This window comes from Lutzomyia longipalpis, chromosome 3 (assembly GCF_024334085.1).
Source record: "Lutzomyia longipalpis isolate SR_M1_2022 chromosome 3, ASM2433408v1".
Classification (NCBI taxonomy): domain Eukaryota; kingdom Metazoa; phylum Arthropoda; class Insecta; order Diptera; family Psychodidae; genus Lutzomyia; species Lutzomyia longipalpis.
In genome coordinates, this window is record NC_074709.1 from 25,039,424 (window position 1) to 25,056,947 (window position 17,524).

At 36.8% G+C, this 17,524-nt stretch overlaps 3 protein-coding genes across 3 annotated transcripts in view; 1 reads left to right on the top strand and 2 right to left on the bottom strand.

Annotated features, from left to right (window-relative positions):
* The window catches only part of LOC129792945 (beta-1,3-galactosyltransferase 5), a 1,144,668-nt gene that overhangs the window by 692,993 nt on the left and 434,151 nt on the right, over positions 1–17,524 (bottom strand). The window lies entirely within an intron of this gene.
* Positions 276–2,099, bottom strand: LOC129792330 (mite allergen Der p 3-like). Its single transcript, XM_055831242.1, has 4 exons — positions 2,042–2,099; positions 1,319–1,975; positions 694–885; positions 276–646 (listed from the first exon to the last, which is right to left on the bottom strand). The coding sequence occupies exons 1-4, from the start codon at positions 2,097–2,099 to the stop codon at positions 276–278; spliced, it is 1,278 nt and encodes a 425-aa protein (XP_055687217.1).
* LOC129792973 (neuronal growth regulator 1-like) overlaps positions 7,759–17,524 on the top strand; it is a 33,980-nt gene continuing 24,214 nt past the window's right edge. The window contains exon 1 of the mRNA XM_055832473.1: positions 7,759–8,622. Coding sequence (XP_055688448.1) covers positions 8,520–8,622 — 103 coding nt within the window. The 5' untranslated portion in view covers positions 7,759–8,519. The remainder of the gene's footprint in view (positions 8,623–17,524) is intronic.

The window sequence follows — 17,524 nt, forward strand, 5'->3', positions numbered from 1 at the left end:
TGAAAAATTCATTTACGGCTTGAAATCAGTTTCTAAATAGCTGCTATCTTTAAAGAAAGTTGATCCGGAATTGAACTGTGTATTGAGGAAAGTCAACAAGGAGCAGGGCAAGAAATCTAATTAAATCTTATGAGTTCTTACGTCTAACGCAAAAAGTCTGATAGTCCTTAATTAAATAAACTAGAAATTCTTAAAGAAGGTTGCAATCTTGATATAATTTTGGCATTTTTTTCATCATACATTCACTGAATAACTGACATAATCCAATTGTAGAATCAGGAAATTCTGGTATAAAAATCTGGAGATCCAGGTCTAGGGATACTCCATGACAAGACACCGGAAGCCGTATTCCCAATCATCATAACACTTCCCGTCTGTACTAAATTGTCTTCAATACTCATAGCACAGATGTTGGTATCAAAAATAGGTTGATCCGTTCCAACGGCTTCAATGCATTCCGAATTCGTTAAAGTTGAAGAAAACACCCAATGCACAGAAGTCCCGGCAAAACCAACTGTTACAGCAGACACTCCTCCTGGAACTTCTTCCCTTCCAATTGGTAAAGGTTGAATAAAGTCATTGAAGACTATTTGATCTCTTGTTCGGATAAGGCCAATATCGTTGCTGAGAAGAGCTGGTTGGAAAGCTGGATGAGAGCAATAAGTGCAGAAGTATCGAAATTTGTTGGCCCACTGGGTTGCTCAAGTCCAACGAAAACTCTTGTATTTGCTGGAGTTCTACCAGTGATGCAATGAGCTGCTGAAAGAACCCAATGATCTGCTACAATAGCTCCTGAGCAAAAATGAACAGATGCTCCTGTTCTCAGGGATGCTACGAATGGAAACTGAACTGATGTTCCTTTAACAAGATTATTTCCATCAGAATCTGTAAATTTTTTAATTTTTAATAAAAATCTTGGTAAAAACATTTTTATCAATCTCTTACCTTTGCCTAAAACCAGGCCAAAAATTCCTAAAGCAAAAACAACGCAGAATAAACTCAAACGAAGCATTGCGGAGCAACCGAACAACTGATCAAGACTGAAAAATTTCTATGCCCTCTTATACCTAAATTCGGCAAAAATAGAATTTTATCAAGGTTGAGAATATCTTATCAATTTTGCAGACTTTTAAATATTCGCGATGGTTTTTCTTTTCATTTGATACTGAAAATATTTTATGGAAAATTTCAGATAACTTAGCAAAAAAATGAAACAAAAAAATTAAAAAATAGATGTGATTTTATTTTATCATTTCTTATCACGTGCATTGGGCTTAGCCAGCGTGTGAAAGAATCCAATCACGATGTGAAGATATACGAGTAAATACTTGAGGAAGGCGATTTGCACATCCTCCAGTAATCCAGGAACTCACTCCAATGGCGTTATTTCCAATGAAGAGAGCAGATCCAAAGTTACCTCTGCACACACCTTGACCAACTTGACTGATTGCACAGATATTGTTGTCCATGATGGTCATTGTTGGCAATAGCCATTCACACTCAAGATTGCCAATAGTCAGCAAACTCATCCACTGAAGGTTGTTGTAAAAAGGAAGATTATGATCAATACTCCCCCATCCGGCAAAGGTAGCCTGAAGGCCTGATCCAATGAAGGTGGATCCAAGTTCTAAGGGTTGAACAATGTTACTAAAGGTTATGGGGTCACGTGTTTGGAGGAGGGAGATATCATTAAGGACTCCTATTGGCGCGTAGTCAGGATGATTGATAATGTTGGAAGTGAAGACATTTATACCACCACTGGTAAGGAAGAGTACTCCAATAATGATCCACGTGTCTGCTGGTGTGCGATTTGCAGTGCAGCCTGCTACTGAAACAACCCAATGATTGTTGATGATGAAGCCACCGCATAAGTGCAAATTAGCAGTATTTCTCACTGACGCCACATGAGGAAATTGTCCGGCAAAAGCCTCCTGGCCTCCAGTCATGAAGTTCTGCGAATCTTCAACATCAACACCTACAGAGGGAATAAAAGTTTAAATCAACAGTTCTAAATCAATTCTACTTAAGGTTCTAAACTCACTTCTGGAGAAAACTCCACCAACACAGATAAGACCAATTATAAAAAAATTCCAAATCATCTTTAACACTTCCAGAGAGACTAACTGGAGGCAGTGCAAAAGACTGAGTTTTTATACCGGCACTACTTGAAAAAATGTGAAATCTTATCAAGAGATAGAGACTTCCTTATCGCCTAATTTTGATTTAAGGCATAAGAAGAAATATGCTGATTATTGAGTCAATAAATTTTGAAATGATAAAAAAAAATTTAAAAACAATGAAATACTGGGACATTGAAGTATTAAAGGTATTAATTCTTAAGGCCTTGTCAAAATAATTTCCCCTTATTGAATGCTTCGCGATTTTGCGTGTCATTCTTACGCAGGGGGGGGGGCAAGCTTATCTTCTCTTATTTGTTCCAATTTTAGTACCTACGGTGAACCAAAGCCATCATGAGAATTCAAAATTTCTTTTAAAATATCGTGAATTAAGCGCGTTATCGAAAGTTTTCATATCAGTAGGAAGACAATTATACAATTACTTATCGGACCTATAAGCTACTGATCTTACAATTAGGTCTGATTAAGTGTTTCTGTGATTTCTCTTTTTGACAGTAATTACAGGGCGCCCAATTCTATTTTAATTCTGTTTAAAAACAATTGAAAGAAAGGTTTGTTTAAAGAGTATTAGTATCAAGCTTAAAAAGTATGTAATTCAAGCCTAAAATGTACTAATTTCAAGCATAAAATGTCATTAATCAAAAATCATTAAAGCCGAAAAAAGTTATTCAGATTTAAGTTCTAACAGATGCTAATATTCAGAGGAAAAAGCTTTAAAAAGTACTTAATTCAAGCCCTAAAAGTAATAAATTTTAACTAACAAAATTATTCGGTTTTTAGAACAAGGCATTTTTTAAAATAAAATATAAGGATTATTTCCCAATATTCGGACAATTTGGCAATAAGTCCAAATATGTATTCAACAGATAAACACCCCTTGCAATTTAGCGATTTATTATTTAATGGAGAAAATCTCATCAGAGCATCACAATATTTGTCCCTAAATTTTGCATAATGTCCCATAAATTCCCTCTTTTTATTCTCAAAAACCTTAAAAATAAAATGCAAAGATTCATTTTCTACTCATTTTTTTTTGTTCGGTTATTACCTTTCAGCATCCCTTATGAATGAGCATCAACAGATGATTTATGATGCAATTGAAATCAACCAAGAAATCCCCTCACACATCCTCCCAACAACCGCTAAAAGCTCAGCTGGATCATGCTGTGATAATTCTCTTGCACAGGAGCCACGTCCAAATGGGGGGAAAAAACGAGAGCTTCTATCCATGATACATGAATGCCAGTTGGTAGACGTGAGTCACACGCTGCAAAATATGGTGGAATATAACATGAAACATCTCCAGCTCGTCATGCATTCACGTGGAAATGTTTGGCATTATATAGTGAATTTTCGAGGAAACATTCTGCAGCTACTATGGGGAATGTTGAAGTTTCCGCCTGCACACACGGTCTATGAGTGAACTTCCGGTAGAGAGAGAGAATAAAATTTCACTTGCAAGTTGATGTTTTGTCTAAATATTTATTCAAGTATTAACAGGGAAGATTTTAATTTGGACTTTCTTTATAAAAGTTTTATTTATATATATATATATTTTTTCTTTTTTTAGGTTAATTGGTTTGGACGATGAATATATAACTAAGGAGAGTTGAAAGTTTGAATTTAGGATGAATTTTTTTGCAACTTTCCATCCTATTCTGAGCTTTCAAATATATATAACAAATGGAAAAGCTTTTCCACCCCCTCTCGTGGAAAATCTTTCACAATTTGGAATTTTTTTGTAGCTATACAAGAACACAAAGAAAACCCCAAAATGGAATTCTTAAATGGTTGATTTTTTCCCACGAAGGGTTTTTTCCTTTTTTTTTCTCTTCGTGGTTCAAACAATTGGATAAAATCAATAACAATTTCGAACGGCTGATCTCGAGAGGGAAAATGTTGCGTGTAAAGTACCCTTGAGAAGTTTGGTGGGTAAAAAAAACATACCAAGTTAATGTTTTCAACGAGCACGGAGGGAGCAATGAAGGTAAATAAATGCTGGGGGGAAAGTTTATTGGCATGATGAGCAATTCTTTACGATTGGAGGTCGTCGCATTGGGGGAATCGATTGCCATTAATGAGGATCTCTCGCTTCGTGTGCCTGTAAAAATTGAATAATGATTGAGCTCTCTGTTGTAAATGGTCTGTCACATCAGAAAATTCATCCAATTCGTCCACTACCTCGCCCGAAATCCGTATTACATGACCCCTCCCCCCCCCATTCCACCTGCAGAACCTCCTAAATTGGCGAAGGGAAATGAAGTTGAAAAGGAATCACTGCGTGGTTTATTTGTATATAGATAAATCTCCTTGCAAGGAAGCACATAGGGAGAAAGCTTCGGTGTTACGAGTTGGATTTCCGGTAGCATCATTTGTCCTCCGAGGGAGTTGCCTTTTTTCTATTTTTCTTTTCATTCTCTTCTACCCTGGAGAACTTCCTCAAGACAACATTTATTGTCCCTCATTTCACCTGGGAAAACTCCACCAAAGTGTTGGATGATTTCTTATCTCTGCGTAGGAGTCACAGAGTGGGATAAACTTAAATTAATTCGATTACTCTTCAGGTGATTGCAAACACAGGCGGATGTGCAGCGAAGAAGAAGCTTTGGAAGTTTTGTGCAAAAGTTGCAAAAGCAACTGAAAATCTATCATTGCACTGGGATTAGAGATAAAGTTTACAAATCAGGATTTCCAATATTTTAATTGATTATATTTTCACTTTGACACTTGCTGAGTTAGTTTGTAGATATTCCTTTTTGTTGCTGAGCTTTTTACCTAAATATTGAGCTTTTAATTTAGATATTTTCATTGAATTATTGAACTTTTACATATGTAATTAATTCTTTAAGGAGCTTTTTGCTTTTTTTATAAAGGATTAAGAAAGAAAATCTTCCCTGAATTTAGAAGCTTTATCATAGCACTGGAAATGAGGAAAATTCATCAGGCTAATAGTTTGATTAAAAGCTCTCGTGATAAATCGTAAAAGCTCCACCATTAGATTGAATCGTAAATATTAAAGAACATAAGACTTCATGGCATCATTGTACATTAAATATACAGGAAAATGTTATCCTGACAGCTACATATGGTACACCAACATTTACCTGACTACATCCCTTCCCGGTAAAAATTGAATTATCCTAACATGGTGCGGAGTATCATTGGTGTTGTATATAATTTGAACCAATTTCACCATCCACTGCCTCAACATCCTATTAACCATACCCAATAAATACGTGTAAGTCATGACAATGGCCAAGAAGCTTTACCTGGACCCGAAGACTCCTTGTGGGGCGAACTGAAGCGAAATAGTTTAAAGTGAAAGGGTAATCCAATATTAAAGTGTTCGTCTCAGCGTGAAATCCAATAAAATGAAAATTGTGTTGATGGCTGAATAAGAATGAGGGATATCTCTCCATCTTGGCAAAGGGAGAAGAAGACTTGCTTTACACGTTAAAAGGACGAAATTGGTCAGAGAGATATGGGAGGTAGAAGAAGGGTAAAACCTTTACCAATCACCACTCCAGGAATTCCTTTCCTAAATTCTATCATCCTCACCTTTTTTCCGGGTGAAAGTCTTAAATTATTATTAGTGTACAAGGAATCCCAATACCTCCTTCTGTTTGTGAATCTTTCTCTCTCTCTCTCGGCTTCTGTATCTTGTCATTTCCATTTGGATTGACATGCCATACCAAAGAGAAAATGCTTGAGAGGAATTTTACTTATTATATAAATTCTATTGGTACATACGTATAAAGCTCCGTCTTTAACAGAAGACAAGTAGAATTAAATGAAAAATACTTAAAGAAAAAATTTTGATACGTTTTGTAAGAATATATATTCTTTTTTTTTTATTTCAAAGATAAGTCAATTTTTGTGAGCTTTTCATATATGTATATTACGAAAGCTCATGGTCTTAAGGAAAGGAAGACGTATTAAAAGCATTTAAGGGAAAATTTAAAAGGTTACACTGTGAAAAATTGTATGAAAATGAAAAAAAATTTAAGATAAATCTCAAAGGTTAAAAGAACGCGAATTAGGCTGTTATTAAACTAAATAATTATTCAAAATAACTTTGCAATAAAGTTCCAACGTGTAATAGAGTGTAAGTGGAGTTCATCAGCCAATTAAATTTCAGATAAATTAAATTTTTTTATCTTTATTTAGACTATAAAAGTTCTAAAGTTTAGAGAAATAGAAAGAAGAAATTTTTTTGACATACTTTTCATCACCTTTTGAAGGAAAATCGCAGAATATTCTGGTTATCAGTGTCATTTATTTTAAAATTTAATTAAACATTAATATAATCAAATTTGGTTTGAATTCCAATCTAAATCCAATTCCAATGAAAATCGAATTTCCGGAAAACTCATTAAGTTCAAATCAGACACTTCGTTTGGATTCTACATATGTACAACATATGTGGTATTCCAACTGATACAAATAGGTAATAATACTCTGAATATTTCAATTATTTCCGTTTAAATACTTATATGCGCTCTCTAAATTTTCAAATGAATTTCTAGAATATATTTTTGCGAACTAAATTCATAAAATACAAAAAGCTCTCTAAAAGCTCTCATTGAGATCATCCGTTTTCTATATAACATTACTTAGTTGCTCTACTACAAAATTTAGAACAAATCTACTTATACAATAACTTTGATTTAACCACCTTCTCACTCTTGTCTAACAAACCATTAAAATTACAGCAAATAAAGTTGATAAATATCTGTACTTTTCTTTACCGCAATGCTTCAAAAATCTACATACATATTTACCAACAACTTTTAAAGTAGCAATCCAAAAAGTTGCTCAATTTTCTATGAGGAGAGGATACACTTAATGCATATATATTGTAAAAGTATAAGTTGAAGGAAAAGTACCCGAAAGCGAGAGAAACATTTTCATACATTTCCCACGAATTTCCTGGTAATACCCAAGGATGGGTTGCGGACTGTAGAGTGATGAACACTGTTTGCATATAATTTCATTGTCCTCCCTTGGGTACTTTTACCCCTCAAACTCCTCCGCATCACCCAATCCCATGATAGTTTTTTAGCATACATATACATATTCTTTGTGAGGGAGGAAAACCAAACTCTATACTACACAGTAGACCATACCTTCTGGCTATAAATGCTGTGACAATGCGAATGCCACCTGCAGCGGCTTTAGCTCTTCACCAAAAAGGCAGAATATATTGTGGGAGGAGGTAGAACTCTCTGGTTTACGAGCTTTTGTGTATTTTGAGAAAATAATCTTCTTGTCGCCTTCCCTTTAATCCCCAAAGTATGATTCTGACATGCAAACGGATCCCATTCTTATTTAATAAAAAACAAAACTACCCTGTAGGTAACACAGAGAGGCTACTCAAAGAGAAACTTATCCATTTACCAAGAAATCTTTTTCTCAGCATTAATTACAAAATTTTGGGTTTCAAATGCGAAATTTCAGCATAAATAAATTTGTGGTTGGAGGGAAAAAGCTCTCCCCTTTTGCTTCTCCTTCTGGAGTGGAAGCTTTGATTTGTACGCATGACTGAGGGTGCGCTCCCCTTCACAAGGGTAAAAAAAAGCATCCTTTCACCCTAAAGTTCTCTCACAGGAGTCATGGCTTCAGTTCAACTTTGGCCCTCGATGCAACGCGCTGTTGGTTGCTTTTTCCACGGAATTTCCCGCAATTCGTCATTTACGAGCGCATTTCTTCATCATCACTGTGCTATTCACCCTTCTACATAACGAACATTACATCATCGACCGCATTATCTTCCAATGAAGAGGGTTTAATTACTAACGTGAGATAATTTGAACAGAATCTCTCAACCTCCGATTTCCTTCCTTTTTTTGTATTGAACTTTTCCTTTTCTAGTGCAGTGAGAGATGGTAAGAAAAGTGAAACGGGGAAATTATTTAATAATTCCAGCCGGAAATTAAAAGCTTCTCCTAGTCGAAAAGTTAAAGAAAAAAGTCATTCGGAAGTGAGGTGTGGGACAGAAGCCAAATAAAAAAATATAAAAAAAATGAAGGATATTTTCCAATAAGGTACCCATCATCCCTCATTCCCTCTTGTCCATCTTTTTTTTTTGTGAAAAATTCCTGAGTGTGAAAAGCTCTCGCTCTGCTTGACTTTCACAGCACGTGATTTATTAAAATGTGCCGTAAAAAAAGTTGGGCAAAAAAGTTGAGATGCAGTATGTGAAAATATTTTGATGAATGATGGAGTATTGGAGCTTTTAGCGTGTAGTAAGAATGGATGAAGAATAGTCGTATTCGTGCATTTGGACAGTATTTGTGCATCAACTGAGAGTGTTGTGAGGAGGAAACATTTACAGAGAATAAAAAAAAGAAGAAGTAAACCCATTGATCGAATGGGGACAAAATGTGGTTCACAAAGTTTCTCGTGATCTACCTTATGGCACTCATTGACACACTCGATGGACATTTTGTTGAAAAACATGTCACAGGGCATCACCGGCGGAAAGGTAATACCCTTCGTTCATTTTCTTCTTTACTAACGTTGCGAAGAAAAATGTTATTTGTCGAAAGATGGTAAAAGTTTGCAATTTTTTTGCGTGTGAATGAAAAAAACAAAGCTTTGGGAAACTTTAAGAGACAGTGTAAAAATTTGTTCGAGATCTAACGTAGGTGATTTAATTAGAGACAATAATGACGTTTATTCTTCTTTAATCGTCAACCAAGGGTGGTTAAATTCGAGATAAGAAAGAATTTGGAACGAAATTCTTCAAAAAATGAGTCAAAAGGGAATTAGAAAATTATTTATTATTATTTTTCTAATCGGTTTATAATGAGCTCTAAAAATCTGCCTTAAAGTTCTAGTTCTTAATATTGTTAATAAGTTCTTAATATAGATTGTTAGGAAAAATATACATGAACTAAATATTTTCTGACTCAATATCTGTAACAACCAGACCATAAAAGCACGAGAAGATTTTTTTCTGACTTTCCATGAGATTTTATACTGCAAAAGCCTTACAAACCCGTTGAGACTTAAACCATTTTAGGACCGAATACAGCGTAATGAAATTATATTATTTTGAAAACAATATTATTTTTACTATTTAGCATATTTAAAAAAAAAATTGATATCTACCATATAAGTCTTCTTTAAAATTTTATAAATCTCGAAAAATAAAAATAAAACGAATTGATAATCATGAATAAAAGTTTTTATTATTTTTTGTAAATACAAAATCAGTATTCTAAATAAAATTATATCCTTAGCGAGGGGTGGGAGTTTAATATATATATATATATATATAATTAATTTATTTTTTTAAATTTTTCGTAATTTTTCTAATATAAGAAAATTCTAACAATTTTTCCGCTAAAAGTCCATTTACAATAAATAGAACAATTGTTATGACTGAAAGAAATCTTTAAGGATTCTTCCCATTCTTCCTCTAAAAAACATCTCTCATTGGCACAGATTTTAATTAAGTAAATTAATGATAGTCAAGAGTCGTCATTTCTTCCCTTTTTTATATATTAATTCTCAGGAAAATGTGTAAATAATTTTCTTTTATTAAATTTTCATTGCACATCCCATTTTCCTTAAGAGATTTTTCTCACAATCTAGGGCAGTTGTTGGAAATGCATCATATCCTTTTTCATGGAAGGATGGGCAGAAGAGGGGGTGGCTGAGGTGCCTTGAGGAGAAAAAGTTTCATTTTCACGTAGGATTCACATGAATGCTGGTGCGAATGTTCTCTCAATTCACCTACAACCCGCTTCCCTCGCGCGAATGGTGTAGTTCATCCCTTTCTTGGGCGTGGGTGGGGTTTATGTTGGGAATAAAAAATGTGTATGTGTGTAAAATTCAATGGGACAAATGCCAGAAGTTGGAAAATGTTTTCTCGCACCCACGTTTGCACCTCCATAACGTGTGTTTTTGCCCGCCGCACATTTGCCAGAGACATCCCACCGACACCACCCCGCGGCACGAACACTTTCATTATTTATATGCAGTTGGAATTGACATGATGCTCTATTGCACGCTCGACGGTATATTGTGCAGACTCCTACGGGGGTGGGTGGTTGGTGTGAGCCCCGTCGTTTTGTGGGTGGATGAAAAGCACTCTCGAGGCTCTTCACGAGTGCTCCGGGATGCTCAATAATGTCTCTCTGGGTAAAATCTTTCTCAACCCCCAGCAGCCTTAACCCCAGCCCTAGCTCCATTGCTAGAAAAGGCGCTCTGGCGGGGAGACAGTGAGCGGGATAATGTAGAGATGGAACATTTTGTGCGCCTTTCAAAAATGTCACATGCATTGTCTCATCATCATTTTCTACAATTGACTTGAAAGTCACTTTACTGCACCTTCTTCAAAAATGTACACCCTCCCCCCCCCCACATAGTCTAACCCATTTCACGGGTGTCTGGATAAATTCAAAGGCATTGTCTGCTCGGAAAATTCTCCTGTTAAGCTTCAAACTTATGCACACCGAAGCTTGAAGAAAAGCTTTCGTGATTTGAAGATAAACCATGATTGCGGAGGGGGTGGTATTGCGTGTGTCATGCAGGAAACACCTCTTAGGTTGATGGGAAAAAATCAGCGCATACCCCATGAGTTGGGTCTCCTGGATGAGAGAGGGCCGAAAGACAATCAAGAGAATTGCGATCTGGTACATCACAATCACATTAAGTCTCACACCCCCAGAGAGGAAAAGAGCTTTTCCTCAAACAAAGGGTTTCATTCGTGTAGGTATGTTGAACACATGACGCCATTCCATGAGGAATCTGGACGACATGTGCCTTCATCAAGCTCTACCTACACATTGCCAAAAATTCTCTCACCACCTTTGACCCGATATAGGGGTGGGTAAAGCAATGAAAGTCGCATTTGGCAGAGGTTTGGAACACCAGATTGCGTAATTTCGCCCAATATTTTAGCTTCTCCGGTGTATGAGACAAAAGAAAGAACATAAAATGTTTGAATAGATAAATAAGAAAAAGGAAAAGTCGATTGAGAGAGTTTCAGGTGTCTTCTTTTCTTGCTGATTGATGGCTGTACTTTCAAGTATTGGTCTCATTTCTTTCTTGATTTATTCTTTTGCTACAAATTTCAGGCAATTGTTGAACATTTTTCAATGAATTTTCATTCCTCCTAAATTTTTTTAAAGAGTTTTTTATTTAAATTCTATGGGCAGAACTTACTACTCAGTCGAGCTTAAGGTTTTGAGTCAGTTTTTTTTTTTAAATCGGGCTTGGATTTTTCTGAGTTGTTCTGGAAAATCTGTAAGATTTTCTGATGAAAGAACTTGAATTTGATTAAAAATTAATCTTGAACTGCAGAGAGCAAGAAATTTATAAAAGTTAAGTCTATGACTTCAGTATAATATTTTTCTTTTATTTTTTTTTATTGTATTTTATTTTATTTTGAATTGAAAAGAAAATGAATAAAAAATCATCAAAAAGATTTCCCAAAAGATTTCCTTTTTTAAGGGCTCCATCCATAATTAAGTTTAAAATAATGTAAAATAAAATAAATAATAATAAAAATAAATTTAAAAAAATAAAAAAAAATTAATAAAAAAATTAAAATAAATAAAAATAAAATAAAATAAATAATATTTTTAATCAATTTCAAGTCGTTTAATTAGAAAATCTTAAATATTTTACAGAACAACTCAGGAAAATCCAAGCCCTACTTAAAAATTTTAAGTCAGACTTTAAAAAACTGACTTAAAACCTTAAAACCGACTAAAAATTTTAAGCCCAACTGTTGGTGATTGACACCAAAAGATTGGGAAGAAATATTATTAGCTTAAAAACTTTGAGAAATAAAAAATATAAATTTGCTGCATAGTGTAGAACACTAAACAATTAACGGGTTTACCCGATCTTTTCCCCTTTCTCAATCTCACCCAAAATTACTATTCCATTGACTTTGACAGAGAAAAGACGTGAGTGTGGCACAGTGGAAATTAAATTAAAGAAAAACCCCAAATTTATTGTGAAAAATCATTGTAATTAGTTTTAAATATATTGTAAGTGCTTTTAAAGAAAGTCTTTGAGTGCCTTCCGCCTGAGAAAATCCCGAAGAATTTGTCCTGCAACGTTTCCAAGTCAGCCGGAAACCCATCTCGGAGCCGCAAGGAGAAAAATTTTGTTCCTTGCGAGCCCGAATATTGAGTAAGGCTCTGCTGTAACTTGCAGGTTAGTGTACACCAACTGAGTAGTGAATTACTCGTATCTAGAATTATTTTGAGTATTTTATATAATTACAAAGTGAATCAGTTAATTTGAGAGATTAAGGAAAAGAAATATTTGTATAAAAAAGAATAAATTTAAAATTTGCCCACTAAAGGATATTTCGAATCATTTGTTCTAATTGATAGAACATTCCCCATATATGAAATTCACATCAAACGCACATAAAAGCTTTTCAGGAAATTCCAACAAAGCGAAAAATAATGTTCTAAACCATAGCTACTGTGTATGCTTAGCATTTGCATAATTTATCATCGCCAATGTCCAAATGTTTCCATTGCTAAATGAACCGAAACATAGCAGAGAATGCGATAGGGTCGTTCTCTCTGCAATCACACCCCACACCCACGAATGTTTTTGCATGCGAAATAACACAAAACTGTGTGAACTATACTCTGAAACTAAAGTACCCAGAGAAACAGCGAGAATGCGAAAGCTCTGTGTGTGCTCGGTGTGTGTGAATTCCAAAGGGAATGTCAATTACCAGGGACATCCTGGAGTTCTTCATTCGACCACCCCCGCCGAGTCCGCGTGCACAATGTCACCACAAAACCTCCAACAACGACCAAAATACAATACGTGAGGTTTATAGCAAAATATGCAAATGATTCCACCACTAAATGATTTCGTCATCTCCCGGAAGCTAAAAGCTTAAAATATCCGTTGTCTCCGGCGGGTTTTCCGTTCGCCCCATCCTCAAAAGCGCCATGAGGAAATGCGACACCGTGCAAATATCGCATTGGGTGCGTTTGGAGGGAAATTTTCTAAATTGAAAATATCATGTGACACGTGGTGCGGTTTGAGGGCTACATCACCCACCCTAAAAGAGGCGGTGGGTGGTAGGAGAAATCACAAAATTTTACTGAATTTCAATTGCAAAGCGGAACAAATGAGAAAGAATCTCCCACACCCGAAAAAGCTTAGGGACTTATCAGCTTACAGTCTTCTTGTCTTCACTATACCCCAACCAAGTCGTTCTCCCGTCGTTTTGGAACATAAATACAGCACTGAGGGTTCTTTTTTTTCTTACTCCACTTCTGCCACGTCTTCTGTGGTGGGTATTTTTGGGGGTAACGTGATTTTCAACATTTTGCTGTCTGGCACGGATTTTCCTTTTATTCGAAATGCGAGGGAAAATTATTTGTTGAAATTTTGTCATATTTTCTGGAGTTTTTTACATTCACATTCATTCCTCTCGTCAAAATGAATAAAGTCCTATTCATGGGTGGCCACAGAACAAAATTCATGCAAATTAACAAATTTCCTCCGCAATTTTCACTACACCAGCAACGTTATGTAGGTGCCTTTGTAAAAGCTCTCGTAAAAGCTCTCCTAATAGTTTTCTCAAGAGTTTACTGCAATCTTCACACCCCGCCAGTACTTTGTTCATAAAATTCATTGACGCTCATCCACCCCCTCCTGTCGTTCTGCAACCGCAAATTATTATTCTTTGAAAGATTGAAAAGTTTTCCTCAATGTACAAAGCATTGAATATCAGCGGCATGCCTGACGAAAGTTTGGTGACAAAGTGGCTTAATTCTTTCTCAATTTACCACCCAAGAATGCTATTATTCTCAACAAAGGAATTTACATAAATTTTCCTTCGCGTCTGAAAAATGATTTTCCACCCCCCACCCCCTTCCATGATATGTGTGTAAATAATGCGGCTAAATTAGGGAAGCGTGTAGGGAGGGAAAAAAAGTTTGTCACAGGAAGTTGATGAGAACGACGAGATGGCACGTGAAGGAAAGTTTATCCCTTTTGCCTGTCATCCCTTCTTTTACCTTACCTATGAGATAAAGTTTTAGGGCTCCTTCTTCCTTTCAAGCCTCTCTCTCTACCTTTTGCATGTGATTCTTGGTGCTTTTAGACAATTTATTTTTTCTCCTTCCGGAAATTGATAAATGTTCCCGCTGAAAAAAAGGGAGATTTGTATACCTCTCCTCGTTGAGTAATGCTGTGTATTGCATACTTAACGCAGTTCTCTTCCTTTTTCTTTCACATCCTATTCACCCCGACTTATATACCTTGACGCGTATAATCCCAACTTTTCCATCATCAAAACACCCCTCATTAAGTCATCCACAACCAGAGCGCGGGAAATTCAGCTGAGGCCAGGGGGGTAATAACTATGGCCTAAGGTGAACCATGAACGCAAGATTTGCGATCTTTATATAGAGTGATCGCAAGTGAACGCAAGATCGCAAGTGAGCGCAAGTGTGAACGCAGGAAATGTATGGCTAAACGCAAGTGAACGCAAGCAACTGCACCGTGAACGCAATAGTTATTGCCCCCTGGATTTGCTCTAAAATCAACAGGAGAGCCAGAAAATGCGAAAAACCGCTTTTAGCCAAAAATATGTCTAAACTTTAAGGGAAAAATTGAAAATTCTTATTTTTTGTATTTGAAACTTCCCTTTGGTACATATCGATCAGGCTCATCGACGAACTTGCGGGTACGGGATGACCCAAAAATCCATTCAGATTTGCTCTAAAATCAACAGGAGAGCCAGAAAATGCGAAAAACCGCTTTTAGCCAAAAATATGTCTAAACTTTAAGGGAAAAATTGAAAATTCTTATTTTTTGTATTTGAAACTTCCCTTTGGTACATATCGATCAGGCTCATCGACGAACCTGCGGGTACGGGATGACCCAAAAATCCATTCAGATTTGCTCTAAAATCAACAGGAGAGCCAGAAAATGCAAAAAACGGATTTCAGTCAAAATTATGTTTGAACTTTAAGGGAAAAATTGAAAATTCTTATTTTTTGTATTTGAAACTTCCTTTTGGTACATATTGATCAGGCTCATCGACGAACCTGCGGGTACGGGATGACCCAAAAATCCATTCAGATTTGCTCAAGGGGGCAATAACTATGGCCTAAGGTGAACGCAAGTGAACGCAAGATCGCAAGATTGAACGCAAGCAACTGCACCATGAACGCAATAGTTATTGTCCCCCTGGCTGAGGCCCCAGCAAAAGAGGGGGCTATTTTGTCGCTAAATTGCACGCATTTGGGGATGGGAAAAAGAACCCCCGGAGTACTTGTCAATTCCTTCAGTTGAGTGAGCAAATCGCACCGCAACCCCTCAATAAACGTAATGCAATTAAACTTAACGCGCTACGCATAAAATTTAGGCCAAAATGCGACGGGTTGAGTGGCATCGTTGAGGGGTGACAGCATCCCCAAACCCCCCCAATGAGCGACAGCACCCGTTGAATTAAATTGTGCGAATACAACCGTTGAAATGCCACAGAGATATTTCACTAAATCGTCTACGTTTCAACTTTATCGACTTTCAAATTCTCCTTGTTTGTGAATTTATTTGAATTTGCCGTCACAAATCAAATTTATTCGCCTCTCTAAACTCCGGCACCCCCCACCCAAAGTGAGAAGGAAGATAAATACGCAAACTTTACGTACGGAACTTCTTCAAGAAAATACCTTCATTAAATGTTCTCCAGCAGAGCAGGGAAATACATCCGGAAGTTGCTTAAAAAGTTACAAATAAATACGAAAGGAATGAGGGTGAGAAAAGTGCTTAGTGGGGGGTGGGATTAGTATTTGCAAATATGCATGGAATGGATTTAAAGCTTGTTTTAGTTTCAAATATTTTCACAAAGTTTTCTAATTATATTTGAGATGGAAAATTAGGTAAATATTCTGTGTTAGTTTTGTGGGTGCAAATTAAATGTTTAGGGGAGAGCGGGGCAAAGGAAGTCACTTGGAAAAATCTCAAAAGAAAATATTTTTAACAACAAATCTTTGCGGGTAATTTAATACCAAAAGAATGCTTCATTAAATTTAAATTTTAAAGCAATCCCACATCGTTGGAGCTTTAAGCCGGTGTGAGAGGGTGGATAGGTATGAACTGGGGCATAACTGTCTAAATATTTTGGGGCAGGAATGCATGGAGGACACCAAAAGGAGCGTCAATTGAGGTTGAAGTATGGATTTTCCCCCAGTGGGTGTTTTCTGTGGAGATGTCAAAGAAAATACCAGTGAGATGCCCGCCGGCAGTACGGGGCGGAACTCACGTAAAAGTTATTCCGGGGATTTTCGCTATCGGTGGAACAGAATGTTGTGACAGAGAGAAAAATTTCCGAGGTGGTGAACATTTATTCATAAATTTCCTCTCTCACGCCGGATGTTCCAGCATTTGGTGAGGGAGTGTTGGCAAAAAAGCTCTCTCACTCTTCCTTTCCTCCGTTCAAGGCTTGGGGGCATTTTGGGGAAGAGGGTGGTTGCCACCACCCACTGGTCGCACATACGGTAAATTCATGCATGTCACAGAGCGTTGGCTCAAATATACGGAAAAATCCCTCATCCACCCTCTGTGCCAAGTCACAGACATCCGACAAAAGGTGATAAAAAGCTCACCAACCCAATTTTACGAGTCATATCGTAAATTCCCGCCTCCACCCCATGCCCGGAGGCTCTTCCCACCCATGTCGTCACCTCGGTGCAAAGAAAAATTCTCCGCAGTATGGGGCGAAGTTATCCCGCATAAACGCCATAAATCATCGCCATTGAAGACATGTGTGGCAGCATATTAGCTGTGTGGTGCCTTTGCGCGCGCGATGGCAGCCTCTGGAATGGTCATTCCCGCGTTGGAGACAATACGGAGGAGGTGGTGTGCCCAATTCTCAGGAAGAGTGCCACAATGAAGACATTCCTTCTCGCCCTCTCGCAATCGTGCCACTCATTCCGGCAGAATTTCCCTCCGCCACTCATTTGATTTATTTTCACCCAACAATGCATATATGTGGGAGCTTTTTCTATCCTCAAAACCAAAAGCTTCACAAGCAAAGAAGGAAATGTGCACGAAATCCACATGGAAGAGAAATATCAATTTGAAAGTCCATTTTTGGAGAGAGAGAGAGAGAGAGAGAGAGAGAGAGAATAAATGAAAAGCTCATTCTGTGCGAAAAACAAAGCCAAAGATTCCTTTTCCGTGAATTGCATCACAAGGATTTCCTCTTCACAAATATACAGAAAAAAATTAATAGAAAAACCCCCTACGCGCATAACTCAAGTATTCCCAGAATATCTATTAAAAAGCTCTCAGACAGGTATTGTAGGGGGGGATGCAGAGCTTAGGGGCGAGAGAGCATTTCAAAAAGAACAAAGAATTTCAAGATAAATTGCTGTACT